Below are 16,319 nucleotides of genomic sequence, written 5' to 3' on the forward strand. Positions count from 1 at the left end.
TGCACACATACACAAACAGATAAACACACAAACACGACACTGTTCCACACAGTAAAATGTAAGCATGGTAGTCACCATGGTAACTTCTGAGGGCATGCTGCCACGCAGGTGTAATCAATCAGATCATTAGGGAGGGAGGAGTTCTGTGGCGCTTATCAACAGTTTTACTTTCTGCACATGTACACGCAGACAGAGAGACCGTCAGACTCACACACCCAGACACACACACAGGTTTTCAGCTCACATTCATCAGCCTCTCAATCAGAGCCGGTTCAGACCTCCATGGGGCCCTAGGCAAAATTCTGCTAAGGGGCCCTCCTAACTGAACCCCAAAAACTTTCACACCTGACACCCAGTGTTTCCACTCATCCCCCCTTTAAACATATTGCACTGTTGGTCTAACTAAGAATAAATTCAGAACAAATCAAACTAAATGTGTAAACAAACAATCATACAGTCTTACATGTTGGGCATGCATGTTAATGTTTGAAATAACTCACCATTAAATAGAACTAAAACATAGATAAGGCTACTATTAATTCAGCTCCATCAAATTGGCTGCACTTGACACTTTCATATACTTCAAATGTATATGTATATTATTATTTATTATATATTTTTTTAGCACCATTGTCACAATATTTCACAAGTTTGATTTAATTCACTTAGATATCTGCATCTATATTTGCCTGTATCCAAGCAACCAAATTCAATCTTAGTCAATATTTATCCATTACTTTCCATTTTGTATAAGTGCAGTTGTAATTACACTAAAATCATAGAAGCCAGCAAGACGCACACAGAGACCGGGGTTCACCCAGGGCTCAGCGCTCTGTTAATGCAGGTCAAACACGGACTAGTCCCTCCCACTCTCCCACCCGGAGAGGAGAGTTACCTGACTGCTGTTCCCGCAGGTCATTGTCAGCTGTTTCTTCCCCCTTTGTTCCCCGAGGGATAACTCCGCTTCATTGTGGCGTGCTAAACGCTGTCTTGCTAGGAAACCACCTTCTTCTCCTTAAAACCATGCCTTTATTGCCACCAGGACAGTTTACACAGGACGACATATATGCTCGACGCAGGTGGAGACAAATCCAGTATATGTCAGATCTGTTCTGGAAAAGGTGGGTTAAAGAATATCTTCCACAACTTCAGGAGAGACAGAAATGGTCTAAAATCAGACGCAACTTCACACCAGGAGACGTCGTGATCATCATGGATGATTCAGCACCTCGAAACACCTGGCTGACTGGAAAAATCGCAGAGACTATTCTGGATAAGAGAGGACTCGTTCGTCATGTCCGGATCAAGACCAAGACTGGATTTCTGAACAGACCAATCAACAAAATCTGCCTTCTATTGGAGTCAGAAGAACTGTGAAAGCTCAGACTGACTTTCTTTTTTGTTTTGGACTTTGACCTTTGCCCCTTACACATAACAGTACATACACTATGGACTATGGACTGATCCAGAGTGACAGTAGATCACTCTTTCCAATACTGTATGCACTTATAGCATTCTCATGAAGAAAGAAGATCTTCATAATGGACTCTCTATTGAAACGTACTTGTGTGTGTGATTATCATTTATTGGGTAATTATTATTGTTTGAGTTATAATAATTAGGGGCCAGTATTGTAGAAGCTAAAATATATTTTTGCCTGCCATTTTGCTGTAGGTTTGACGTCATTGCGTTGATGATGTCATTTGCATTCACACATTGAGGGGGTGTGGTTATTTTCTTTACTTAGTGTGTGTGTGGTGGCGGGAGTTTTGAACACAAAGAGAGAGAGAGAACTAAGCTCATATATTTTTTGTTGACCGTCAATTTACCATCATTTTCACCTTATCATCTCACCAGTATCATTATTATTATTTATTGAAAGGGCACGTATTAATTTCCCTTTTTGATATAACTGCTTGTTGGCTCTTTTTGATTTTTGTCACAATAAACACTTTAAACTGATCGTGGACCCATGGAGTTTTTGGACGCGTCACAAAAGAGCTTTAAGTTCCTCAGCGGCTGAAGTTTATTGAAAGACAGCCACAACACAGGGCTTCCTTCACCTTTCAAACGAGGCAGAGCTCAGTGGGAAACAGTAGGAGACACAGGCCGAGGGCACCGGACACAACACCGGGGGAGAAGCAGGTCGTGCAGCTTTGCGCCGCAGATGTGCACGGAAAAACAATCGCGTCTCATCAAATGCGTGCGGGTACGGCTTTTGAGTTGTGAGCATGCATGACGAGCGGCTACATTGAATGGGTTTGAGCGCGCGCAAAAGACGCTTCATCTGAACGGCCCCCCATGCATGATGCACACACAGTTGAACCAAGACGGCGGTGAAAATCACCCACGGTCTCTGCAGACAGGCAGGGAAAACTCTGCAGTCCAGCCCGCCCCCAAACACTTGCGCATGGTGATTTGGGTTCGTCAGTGTTTCTGTATCCCAGTGCAGGGCCTCACAGGCACACACAAACGCTGCACACATGTTTCCATGTCCCAGCGCTTTGACTTACAGGCGCACGGAGCCCGAGAAATACAGTAGCATATACAGTAATACTATGTAAACTAGTAGAACTCAGTCGCGGGCCTGATTGGAAGGTTCGGCGGGCCAGAAAGTACCGCTGAGCTAGGGTAACCACAAGTTGTGAGGGCGCCTCTCAGGTGTCTCCACACCAGATAGTTGGACCAGTCCCAGCCTGGTCAGTTGCGTACATGAACTGATGAAGCCTCTTGGATGAGAGGTGAAACATCTTCCTAGACAAATAACTAAGTCCAGTTGCTTTCGATTCAACCTCCTTTGAAATGAGGCATTTCGTTTCATCCTCTGTCCAAGGATCTGTCCAAATGCAATTGGAAACAACCTCCCAAAGGTGGTTTCAATCCGGTTTGCATGTGTTTTATGTCTTTTGGTCCAAAAATGCTTTGCGCTGGGTTAGGGGGTACTTGGCTGAAAAAATACTTCACAGGGGGTACTTCACTGAAAAATGATTGAGAACCACTGATCTAAACTAATGAATGACCCTAGACAAATAACTAAGTCCAGTTGCTTTCGATTCAACCTCCTTTGAAATACTATGACCTGGAAAAATGAGAATATGCACCGGCGAAATGCCTCGTTAATCTGTGGGGACATGGCTCATGGATGGCTCCGTTGTTGTTGTTCCTGTCACTGTCGCAATTATATGACGTTACACGGTACCAAGCTGGATGACGCCTCCGCTCCGATGTCATTGCTACAGCAACCTGTCAGATCGGTCAATAATGTGTCTGAACAGAGCCAAATCCGATTTGGACACTTGCTAAAAAAAAGTGTGGACAGTCAGGCCTAAAAATCTGATTTGAGAAGAAATCTGATTTGATTCAGATTCGCCTGCAGTCTGAATGCGGCCAATGTTCACTGATAGAATGGAAGGCGTGAACTTGGCTTGGACTGATTATATTGTTTTACCTCAGAGCTTTTGTTGATGGATGTAATGAGTCATTAAATATGCTGTCCTTGCTCCTGTATTGTGTCCACCTTTTAGACATAGGTAATGTTAGAACAAACAAGACTAGGTCAAGTCCTGCTTTTAAAACCTTTAAAAAAAACAAAAAAAACAACTCCCATAATTACATTTCCAGAAATCAGATCATCTTCTATTTTTCGGCTCATATTTTCTGGCTCATTTCCAGTGTGTTTAATGTGGTCCTCTCTAGAGAACAGGCTGCATTTCCTGTTTAATTCACTATTTCCTGACTCAGTCTTATCAAAGCATGTCATGAAAACTGGAGGCTCCATCCTAAACACACAGTATGGTAAGGAAGATACAAAGTCCTATCCTGTGTATGACTTTACTGGCCAGTTTTGTAATTAAAATGTGTCGGCATCTCGCCAAGATCATGCTTATGTGTCGTCACATACATTGGAAAACAATAACCGATTAAGATTTCTTTTGTTTCTGACAAAGTCTGCCCTGCCTGTTCATTTTCAAAATGTAATTTGTCTGCCGTTAATCACAGTACACACCCACATCTGGAGCACAGTGGGTGTGGCTGTTCAGCTGTAGCGGATGTGTTTTATCACAGCAAAAAAAAAAAAATAGAGAGACGGAGGAAATGTGAATAAAAAATCGATTTTTGAAGATTATCATAAAGAATGAGAATGGCGATTCTTACATGAATTGATATTGTCATTGTCAATTGTCATTGTCTCAATTGTCATTAACACTCAGTACGTTTACATGACACTTGAAAAAAACGAATTATTGCCTTAATCCGACTATAACTGGATAACTGAAGTGCATGAAAACACCTTAGTCCGACTGAAATCGGAGTTGAGAACTCCGATTAAGACACCCAGATAATGCGATTGGAATTCGATTTTCTCCGTCATGTATACACCTTAGTCGGAGTATAACTGGACAACGCATGTGCGCATGCTCCACAACCGTAGAGACGGCACCAAGTGGAGCAGAGAAGCCGCCCGAACCCCGCAAAGTAAAGAAAAAAAAACCAACGTCAGCGCAGATTCACTGCATTTCACACATACACAGCGCAACCAGCCAGATTGTTTTATTAGAGAGAGAGAGAGAGAGAGAGAGAGAGAGGAAAAAAGGAAGCCCGTATCCTATTCTCAGCGCGAATCCGGCCCAGACTGGTGCGTCTGGTCGGGAACTGCAGTTGAAAATTTATTAATAAGCTTACTAAGTTGTTTATATTCAGTTTTTTACGAGGTGACAGAAAAGTCAACAGGACAGGGGGCGTATTAACCCGCTGAAACAACAGGTGACGGCGCATGAGGGGGCGGGCCCCGTCAGTTATTCGATTTTCTCAGTTGCGTGTATATTGAGACAAGGACAGAAGTCCGTCTTGACGCCAAAATCGAATTTTGAGCATAGCTCGATTAAGCTCTGCATGTAAACGTACTGACAGAGTAAAGACAGAGAGGAGTGGGCTGCTCTGTTGTTATCATCTTGGCACACACACTCGGCGCCTGACTCTTGTTAAAATTAGATTTGTTGTTTAATCAAAACATGGTCTCTGGTTGTAATTGAGCAGAATGGATCTTGAAACAAAATTAACCAGCAGTTGTTTTCTTTTCTTTTCTTTTTTCTTCTGCCGATAAAGCTTTTTGTGTAGCATTAGACAGATGTCCAGATTTCCATCCCTGTTCCAGCCTTGAAATCTTGTTTTTCTCTTTCCGTCAGGTTCAAGCTCAAGCACAAACTTCCCTGACTGTGGCCCAAGCACTGGCTGATGATGTGGACTGCCATGTGTTCCCCTTCAGCGAATTTGGAAAAGGGCGAATCAAGAAGCTCCGCATCAGCCCGGACGCGTTCATACAGATCGGCTTACAGCTGGCGTACTACAGGGTAATACTCTCACACACGAAAGATTGTGGCACAATTTCATTTTGTTTTGCAATCCTCTGAGGCCGACTTCCACTTCCCCGAAAACCGGGGAACCAATCACAAAGCAGGCTAGGCTTATTCACGATGACAACAGAGGAGCAGCTTTTGCTTACATGCAACATGGCGGCCAGGAAAAGCAGCTACCATTCCACTACACCAGGGGTCATCAACTATATTTGTTCAAGGGCCAGAATCTTTCTCACCAGACACCTTGGGGGCCGGACATTCAAATAGGCCGAGATTGAAATTAAATTCACCTTTTTGCCTAATAATTTATTTGTTTATATTCTATTCTACACACACGGGCAGAGCTCAGTGGGAAACAGTAGGAGAGACACAGGCCGAGGGGGAACCGGGACACAACACCGGAGGGAGAAGCAGGTCCGTGCAGCTGTGCGCCACGGACATGCACAAAAAAACAACCGCGTGGCATTAAACACGCGCCGCTACGGCATCGTTTTTGGGTTGTGAGCGCGCATGACACGCATCTACACTGAATGGGTTTGAGTGCGCAAAAGACGCTACATCTGAACATGCACACCCGGTTTAACCAAGGCGGCGGCCAAACTCACCCAGGCAGCTCGCCTCTGCAGACAGGCAGGGAAGACCCTGCAGTCCAGCCAGCTCCCTAAACTTTCATGCATGGTGCTTTGGGTACCGCGGCGTTTCTTTATCCCAGTGCAGGGGCTCACAGGCACATACAAACACTTTGAGCGTGTCTCCGTGTCCCAGCGGATTGACTTACAGGCGAAAGGGAAAGGGAAATTCAAGTTAGTCCAGTAGCTCACACAACAATGACACAAAAAAGCTGAACACAAAAAACATTTTAACAAGTGTTATATAAAACGATTGCAGCAGGAACAAATGATCTCTTAAATCTTTCAGTTCTGCAGGTCAGGGAGATGAGCCTTTTACTGCGGCTGCTCCTCTGACCTGAGAGGGTTTTGTGTAGAGGGTGTTGGGGGTCACCCAGGATGGTCTTCAACTTACACCCCATCCTCCACTTAACCACAGCCTCTACTAGCTCCGCTCCCTCCCCCATCACAGAGCTACATTTTTTGATGAGCCTGTCTAGTCTGTTCCTGTCCCTGACCTTGATGTTGTTACCCCAGCAGACAATAGCAAAGAATGTAACACTTGCAATGACAGACTGATAAAACATACGCAGCATTACATTACAGACATCAAAAGACCTGAGTCTTCTTAAAAAGAAGAGCCTGCTTTGTGTCTTTTTGTACACATCATTTGTGTGTACGGACCAGTCCAGCCTGTCATCAAGGTGTACTCCAAGGTACTTGTATGACTGAACCCTCTCGATGTCCACCCCATCCACAGTCACAGGCCGTAAGGATCTTTTGGACCTGCCAAAGTCAATAATCATTACTTTGGTCTTTGATGTATTAAGCAACAAGTTGTTCTTGTTGCACCAGTCTGTGAACGCCCCCACCAGGTCCCTGTATTCATCTTCCTGTCCCTTCTTCACACATGCCACTATGGCCGTGTCGTCAGAGTACTTCTGAACATGGCAAGATTCAGATGTAGATGTGAAATCTGCAGTGAAAAGTGTGAAGAGGTAAGGTGAGAGCACAGTACCTTGTGGTACTCCTACACTGCTCACCACTGTGTCTGACATGCAATTCCCCAGCCTCACATACTGTGGCCGCTCTGTAAGATAGTTATAGACCCACAAGATGATGGTTGGATCTACACCCATCTTCTCCAGCTTTCCTCTCAGAATACTAGGTTGAATTGTGTCAAAGGCACTGGAAAAGTCTAGAAACAGCAGTCTCACATATCGCCCAGGTTCATCCAGGTAAGAATAAATCCGATTAAGCACACTCTTATCATTCACTCAGACTGTTGCTGGGGACGCCACTGTGATCAGCGGAGCACAAAAAAGAGAAACTATGCAGGATATCTACCTTATGTTTAATGTTTACCTTCATTCAACAGCTTGGGGCTAATTGTGATGTTAGATAAATGACTTGTAACTTGTTACAGGGAGAGTGGAGGCTCCTTCCACGTTGAGGCTGAAAACACAGCTCTCCTGTCGTCTCTGTGGGGCCGAGAGTCCGCGACACAAACGCATAAACCACGTTTTATGCGTTTTACTTTGCAGTACAATAAACCATAAACCGCAATCTCTTGTTTATGACTGGAGTGGACAGAGGACGAAACGAAATGCCTCATTCATCTGTGTGGAGATGGCACATGGAGGGCTCCATTGTTGTTGTTGTTGTTGTTGTTGTTGTTGTCGCTGTCGCAATTATATGACGTCACACAATACACGCGCTGGATGACTGGACTTGCAGATATGCTAAATTATGCAATTTATAAATCGATAAAGGCGTATTTTGATCAACATTACATCTGAAATTAATAGTTTCACTCATAAGCCGTGTAATAAGCGGGATAATGTAGAGTTAGTCTTTTGTTATGGAGAAATAAAGACTAAGGGCGTATTCACACCAGGAAAGTCCGATAGTTCACTTGCTTTGGTGCGGACAAAATTTTTTTTTACTTGGTGCGGTTTGTATTCACATTGCATTTTTTCACAAGCGGATCAACTTTGTAAACAAAAGCACGTGTGTCCCACAGTCGCTCAATCATTGGATAAAAATGATCAGCGTACTCAGACCAGGGTTTTTTCTGCATTATAAATTTTGAGGCGGCCGCCTGTCTGCGTTTGTACGGAGAGATCAGCTGATCCGCTGCTGTTTACTTTTTCTCTGAGCGTCTCCGCCTGTAGATGTTCAGCTGAGGGAATACGCTGCTCGTGTCAGGAGCAAGTTGATAACCAGCTCGTAGTACCGTGTTAACTCGGACCGGGGCTTGAGGTTTTGTTAAGCTGGAACATGAACACAAAGCCTGGCGATGTTGAGCCTCCTTCGCAGTACAGGACGGAGGAGTCGGTGTTTTTTTCCCCCCCGGCCTTTATTTTGAAAGGACAGCTGGAGAGAGACGGGCAGGCTACACGGAGATAAAGTGAGGGGGGATTGACAGGCAGTTTATTATCTGAAGCTTTCAGGCAACATTATCACCCCTAAAAGTACTATAGGCTAGCCTATATATTGGTGAGAAATGAACGAGGAGGAGGGGGAAAAAAGACGTGCTATTGATTTTTCTAAACGGTTATGATTCCTACCCGTTTACACGTGTAGATGTTGACACCCCTAGTCTGAAGGATGGTGAGCTAAAAAAGAAAAGAAAAAAAGGACGGCACAGCAAAAAACAAACAAACAAAAAAAACATAATCATTCTCTCAGGATGCCGCGTTGCCGATCGTCATTTAAGCCTAGTCACATTTATTTATATTAACGGTTATTAATCGGATAATGACTTTCTGTTAGGCTATCAGTTAAAAAAATATATATTAAGAATGCGCATCCTTTTTTTTTTTTTTTTAATTATTATTTATAGTGCAATGCAGGTGATAAACAATACAAGTGTAAAAGTGTGTAAGACGGGTGAAAAACAAACATATATAGCAACACAGGACAAGACAATAGACAGTGATAACTATTATAACCAATCAAATGAAATAACAAAAAAACAAAAAACAAAACAATAAATGAAAAATAAAAAATAAAATAACACAATTGAAATAACAAAGACAATGTTTTTGTTTAGGATACGCGTTGTGTGTGTAAGTGTGTGTGTGTGTGTGTGTGTGTGTGTGTGTGTGTGTGTGTGCGCGTGCGTGTGTGTGATGAGCATAGTATGTTGGACTTCTGATGTAGATATGGCAAAAAGAAAGGGGGGAGAGATAGCAGAACAATAGTAAATAAATAATTAAATAGGTAGTAAATAATAATAGTGAGAGAGAGAAGAGAGGAAAAAAAAAAAAAAAACACAAGAAGAGGGCTTTGGGGAGGCGCCTCCTGCCGGCCCCCGCGGACCGGGACTTCCCGGGGTGGGCCTAGGGCGAGACTAGTCAGGACAGCAGAGGGAGAACAGAGTTTAATGTAATCGTAAATTTGTTTTCTGTGGTTTTCCTGTTATTTTTTGCGATATAATTCAATTGAAATAAATTCAGTAGTTTCATTTGGTATGATTCCTTGTTTCCTCTTTTTTTTTTTCCCTTTAATTTTATTTATTTATTTATTTATCCATTTTATTTCTTTATGTTTCCCTCTCCTCTCTCCCTCTGCCTCTAGCTGTTGCTTGCTTTGGGCCGCCACCAGGCCCGTAGGAGGTGGCCGGTCCATTGCAGGTCGACTTCTTTACAAAACCGACTCCCCCCCTAATGAGAATGTGCATCCTTAACGGCTGTGGGTGCGTCCTCTCCAGCATCTGATGTTTTCCACTGACCAAATATCAAGGAGGCAGCGTGTCTATCTGTGCTCCATGTTGACCCACGGCTCATTGTTGATAATTTCCACATTTTCTGACAACAACGGAAGCCTGTTGAATCCAAAAAGGCGCTTGGATTTTGCATTTGGTTCGGGGAAGGTTCGGTTTGCATTCACACCGTACGCGAACCGCACCAGGGTTCGTTTGGGACTCTGGTGCGGACCAGACAAGTGGACCGAGTCCCAGCTGCAGAGGTGGTCTCGGTCCACTTGTTTGATCTGCACAGAGTCCGCTGGTTTGTATTCACACCTCCCTAAAAAGTCCGCACCAGAGGAAAAGTCCGTTTTAAGCGGACCAAACGAGCCTGGTGTGAATACGCCCTAAGACATCCTTCATCTTTTTTTTTTTTTTTGTCTTTTTGGGGATGTTGAGGGTGATATCTTAAAATAGAGTTGCAACAAGCCCCAGAATCTTTTTTTCCTGCTTCCCCCTATGTGTCAGGATACTCTCTGCCAAAGTTCATAGTTGCATGACTGTTTATGCCAATGTAGTACCTAAATATTTGCATTTACATAATTTTGCCAGGAGCATGTCCCAAAAAGAGTGCCTATTGGCTATTGTCCTTGAAGGTCCTAGATATCATTTCCGGTGCAAAACCTTTTATAACATTCCATGTCTGTTTTTTTTACTTTGCCCCCAGAGGGGTATTGCACAAAACCTAGATAAGGGATTAAGCCGGGATATGTTGGTTATCCTGGCTGAATTTAGCCTCAAGTCGGTTGTTCAAAAGCAGGCTAAATCTATTGTGGTATTGATGTGTTGATGAAAAGAAGGGATCACCGCTGACACGTCTTCGCTTGTATTCAAAAAAGAAGTTTATTAACAAGAAGAAGATCAGTGTACAAAAATGCCGAATCCTGGAGCATCTCTGGTCCAAAATGAGATCTCTCTCTACTGGCCCAAAGCTCTGACCTTATATATGTTTCTAACTCCAAACAAAGGAATGCAACTAATCAACAAAGACTACCTTGATCTGGATCATTTACTTTCTGGCATTTAACCTCTTGACCAAATCGATAACCTTTGGGCTACCATAGGTCAACGGAAGAAGATGCCCTTGACCTTAGGTTTCAGCCTTTAGGCTAAACAAAACAATCATCAACTTTCCAACAAACCAAATTGCTTCTAGGCAGGATATGGAACCCATGAAGCAGAGCATCAGTTCACACATTCCTTCAGTTCAGAGAAAGCACACACACAAAGAAGAACATAAGACAATACAAGATATTTAAGCAAGAAAGTTAAGGTATATAATACACTACACTATCCTGGTCAAGTTACTATGGTGATTTATTCTCTGCAGCTAGCCTGCTCCAGACCAGGCTAACAGCCAGGCCTACGGCTGAAATACACTGGGAACGGCCGCGACGCGAAACGTACGTCGCGCGACAGCCGCAGCAGCTCGCGCCCATTCAGTCAATGGAAGCTCCTCCACCGGCCATGTGAGCGACGCGCACTGCAGCGGCCGTCGCGCGGCGTTTCAATTCTTTTTCGCGCCGAGTCTATTTTATTTCCTCGTCGCGTGGCTACGCGGCCCTCCAACAGGTAGAAAACTACAGAGAACTGTGTATAAAACGAATATATTACGTTTAAAAGTGATTAAAATAAATGTCTCATGTACCAGAGGCAAAGCCAGTAGCAGTGCAACATTATGGGGTTTGTTTTTTTACATTGTGGATCCATGATCGTGTAGTTAAACAGTTAATTGATACCATTTAATATAGTCTGCACTTGCAAACCCTACATAGTCAGCAAATTACCTGTGAAAAAGGTACTGTCAATCCATTTTAATAGGAGAGATGTGAAAATGTGTTGAGATGCATAAAGTGCACTCATTTACTGCAGGATTGACAAGGTGAAGCTGACAGCTGCAACAACAAACAGTGAAGCCGTGACGCGTCGCGTCCGTGCCTGGTGTAGCAGTTAAAAAACTCCGCTCCGCCCCGCTTACGTATCGCTTCGCGGCCGTTCCCAGTGTATTCCTGGCGTTAGTTGATTCTGTTGTCTTTATCTGTGAAGTCAGCAGGCACTCTGATCAGAAATCAATGTGTTTCATGGAGTTATTCCATGTTCTTATGTACATATTGGCCTGATTTCTAAACAAACTAAATACATTTACAAATCTGTGTCCATCTATGATATTTTATGACCACTAGTAGCTATATATCACTGGCTTCTCATAAAAAGCAATGTAGCAAAAATGGCATATAGATTAATGGCATATAGATTAATATATTGGCCTAAATATTGGTTGAGGTAAGAAAATGAGAATAAAATTGAGTGACTGTGAGCAACCACCTTCCAAATAATTTATACACCTCATGTGAACATTGTTATCAGCAATTTATTGAAGCAGCAGACTGCATAATGTTTTTATATTTACCGGTAATTCATTTTCACCTGTTGAACTTTTGGCCACTTTTGCTGTATGAACTTGTATTACTTGTTATGTACTTAAGATTATAAGGAATTTGGGCAATGAATCAACTTCCACTGCTCATCATTTATTAGGCAAAGTGCACAACTGTTGGTTTGTGAAAGGAACTTGAGTTGTGATTATAGTTTTGGATTATTCAATCAGTCCGCAGTTGTCTGCTGCGCTCTCTCTGAGCTTTAAGACAGTGGTGCTTTTTTTTTTTTTTCAAGAGGAGTCACCTGACGTCAGCACTAAGTTCCTGTTGATTGGAGGAAAGTAGCCACACCTGTCCTCTCATCGGTGAATCTGTGGTCAATCTCTGTGGTCTACTGACGAGAGAATTAGTTACACCTGGCTTAGCCTCTGCTCCTCAGCCTGGCTCGGCGTTGGTGCAACCAATTAAGCCAGGATGCGCCGATCAGACTAGGTCAAGCTCGCGCTTGCTCAGTTATCCTGGATTTCTTTATTCTACTTTTGTGCAATACCAGTCTGGGTAACATGAGATATTCTCGATGGGCATATATACAGTGGTGGCCAAAATTATTAGAACAGCTGACAGATCTGAAAACACCTGACCCTTTTTCCCTCAAAAACATGATTCTATTTCATAATGTCAATGAAATATGTAGATGGTTCCTCTGAGCACAATCAGATGACGTGAGTCCTACTGTGTCCATCCACCGCTAACTTTAATATCTGGTATTGTCCACATTTTGCAGCAACTACAGCAGCACATTTGTCTGGAGATGAATAGTAATAGGGAATGTATTCCCTGAGAACTCCCCAACATTTCCAACAACAACATTTCCCCGAGCGAGCAAATTTAGATTCCCAAGCTGGGAAATTACAGTTCAGCAGCAGCATTGCACAGATTCACAGTGACGATAACAACATATAGTATAAGAATATAAAGAACAAACTATACATAATAAAATAGCAATAGCAAATAAAACTAGAAACAGCATTTCCTAACGGAACATGCGTGTGAATGCTGAAACCCAATGCTGAACCATGCTGAATTAGCAGAATAAATTGACAAAGACATGCGGAATGGCATACAAGAAACATGTCCATGGAAGGAATTGAACCCACAACTTCATGAGTGGTAACCTAACACACTAACCATACGGTTGGGTCAGAGTGAGTGACATCATCGTTAGAGTGAGAGGGATCGAAAAAACATTCAGGATTTTTTCTGGATAAATTGCCAGCACGGCCACAAATTAAACTCTAGACCAGAGGTCTTCAACAGATACAATACAAAGTCTCGCCTGACACCTATATTATAGGAAAACAGAGGATTTCTATGTAAAAATCCGATGTTCAGCAGCAGGGAACACCCCTATATTCACAATGGATCTTTTTTTCATAACTTCCATATGTTTTTTCATATTTTTTTTTCCATCAACCAAAACTTTCGCGACCCCCCTGCAGTACCTCCGCGGACCCCCTAGGGGTCGCGGACCCCCTGTTGAAGACCTCTGGTCTAGAGTTTAATTTGTGGCCGTGCTGGCAATTTATCCAGAAAAAATCCTGAATGTTTTTTCGATCCCTCTCACTCTAACGATGATGTCACTCACTCTGACCCAACCCCATACACACTCATTGAAAAGTGTGAAATTTGTCAGAAATTCTCATGTGCTTTTAAAGGATTTATCTCAAAAACGGTACAAGCTATGAAAAAGTTGTACATACAGGATGAATACATTAGAAGTTTGTCTACAGCTCAGAATTTGAATGAAGTCTCTAGCTGAAAGTATGTGGACGCTTTAAAGGCTGAAAGAAGTAAGAAGATTTGAAGAGTTTCAAGACTGTTCCAATGCATTCTCTATGGGGAAAAAAAAATCAGAAATAGTTGAATATTGCAAAAAGTATGAATAGTTGAAAAGAGAAAAGACATAGCACACCTGTCCCGAAAAGGCTGAACATTTTCAGGGTGTCCGCGGGGTTTTAAAAAGTATTAAAAAGTGATAAATCAAAAAAGCAAAATTTAATGGCCTTAAAAAGTGATAAATTTGGTCCAAAGGTATTAATTTTAAAGAATAGGTATTATTTTTTTTTCTTTTGGACAATGACTGGTTTTATTTTGATGAAATAGGCGTAATAAAATAAATAAAGCATTACTTGCTTGCGCCACTACTTCAAAAAAAAAAGGAATGATATTTACGTCATATCAATTCATTGTATTCATTGGCCGCTAGAAATCTAAAATCATCTTCGCGCGCATAGTTGTCAGGCGGACAGAAGTGCTAGTGAATCTCTTCGGATTTTAACGTGTGGCAAAACGTTTCGAATATGGGAAAATGCAAGTTTGCAGAAGACTTAAATTGAGATGACAGGCGCCTTGATGTAGCCTATGTGTGTGTCAATGTAGATGCACGTCACGCGCCGCACATCCGATGTGCTCTTTTTTCATGCACTCGCGGCTCACAGCTCCATGAACCTTCTACCGCCAGCCCGGTGTTTAGTCGGACCGGGTCCGGGTCTGCTCCGTTTGGAAGCCCCGAAGCGCTACAGATACAGACACCTGCAGCAGCTGCAGCTTCTACTGAGAGCTGAGGTCAGATGGAACGCACGTGAGACACAGACCGACGGTGCAGATGTGCGGACATTGTTGAAACTTTTCACACTGATGTTGATGGTGATAGAGTCTTGATAAACATATCGGACAGCTTTTATTTTGAAACGACACGCGGGAAGTTATCTGATGTATCGGTGGAACGCAGAAAACTATGATGACAGGCGCCTTGGATAAGCGTGTGTGTGTGCATCGGGGCCATTCAGCTGTAGCGTCTTTTGCTCACATACTTTCAATGTGGGCGCGAGTTATGCACGCGGCGCGCCGCGCCGCACATTCGCCGTGCTTGTTTTTTCATGCACGTTCGCGGCACACAGCTCCATGGACCTGCTTCTACCGCTGGTGTTCTGTCAGACCGGTTCTGCTCCGTTTGAAAGGCGAAGGAAGAACGTATGTGGAAAGACGTGATACACACTCATTTTATGTGCTGTGATTTTCAACCCCCAGGCTACATACAATGCTGTGAAAAAGTATTTTCCCCTTCCTGATTTCTTACTCAAACTTGTTATTAGTCATCAAACAACTTTTAATAGCCTAGACAAAGATGACCGAAGTACGGTAAATATAAAATGCACTTTTTAAATTATGATTTCATTTATTAAGGGGAAAAAAGCTATGCAAACCTACCTGATCCTATGTGAAAAAGTAATTGCCCCCTCTTGTTAAATCATGAACTAACTTTGATGAACCTTTTTATTTTTTTTGGAAAGCTGGTTCAATTTCACTCTTCACATCCAGGCTCCAGTGATCCATGGTGAGAGCCTTTATCCACTAATGGAGAAAGCTTGGAACAGTGGTGAAAACCTTCCCAAGATGGCTGCCCCATCAAAATATTATACAAATAAATAAAAACATTGTGTGACAAATCTGCAAAAAAGTAAGAAATCAGGAAGGGGGCAAATACTTTTTCACAGCACTGTATTTAATGGAGGGGGGACAATACAATACCTGATATTCTCAGCTGTAAACAGTAGGCTAAATATAATCATAGAAAGCTGAAAGCCACAGGTCATGTGGTCATCCAAACTGATGCATCATTTTTAGTCAAATAATGTGAACATTTTCTGCAGCTGACCCCACCTGATTGAGGTGTACTTATTCTCTCAAAGCTGTCTTTTTAATGAGAGATTTGCTCTCTGTTTAACTGGGAACGCTCCAAAAAGCATAACTTGCATATTAAAATCACAAAAATGTTCTCCCGGGGGGGGGGGGGGTTGGTTTGGTTTTTCGGACCTTGTCACCTTTTTTACTCTCTGGAGTTTGCAGGTCTGTTGGTGCAACTCGATGTCGTGGTGGTATTAAAAAAAATCTGAAGGTAGTGAAAAAAGGTATTAAATGGTAGTAAATTGACTCAAAGATTTGTGTATATACCCTGATTTTGATGTTTGAATTGTTGAAATAGCACAAAGTATGAAGGACTAGTTACATGACGAAGAAAGGCAGAAAATGGCCGAACCGAATAACAATAGTGTGAATGCTTCCAGCATTCACACTAAAGCCGCAAGCGGCGATGATCGGGCCCTCGCTCACCCATGCCACCGCGGGGCCTGAGGCACGCCGGGGCTGTGGCGTGAAGGTGAAA

General features: G+C 42.8%; 1 protein-coding gene across 1 annotated transcript in view; it reads left to right on the forward strand.

Annotated features, from left to right (window-relative positions):
- cpt1a2b (carnitine palmitoyltransferase 1A2b) overlaps positions 1 to 16,319 on the forward strand; it is a 92,892-nt gene that overhangs the window by 64,736 nt on the left and 11,837 nt on the right. Inside the window, exon 14 of the mRNA XM_085785071.1 lies at positions 5,187 to 5,351. Coding sequence (XP_085641197.1) covers positions 5,187 to 5,351 — 165 coding nt within the window. The remainder of the gene's footprint in view (positions 1 to 5,186; positions 5,352 to 16,319) is intronic.

This window comes from Trachurus japonicus, chromosome 8 (assembly GCF_045865225.1).
Source record: "Trachurus japonicus isolate A0001 chromosome 8, Traja_1.0".
In the NCBI taxonomy this organism is placed as follows: domain Eukaryota; kingdom Metazoa; phylum Chordata; class Actinopteri; order Carangiformes; family Carangidae; genus Trachurus; species Trachurus japonicus.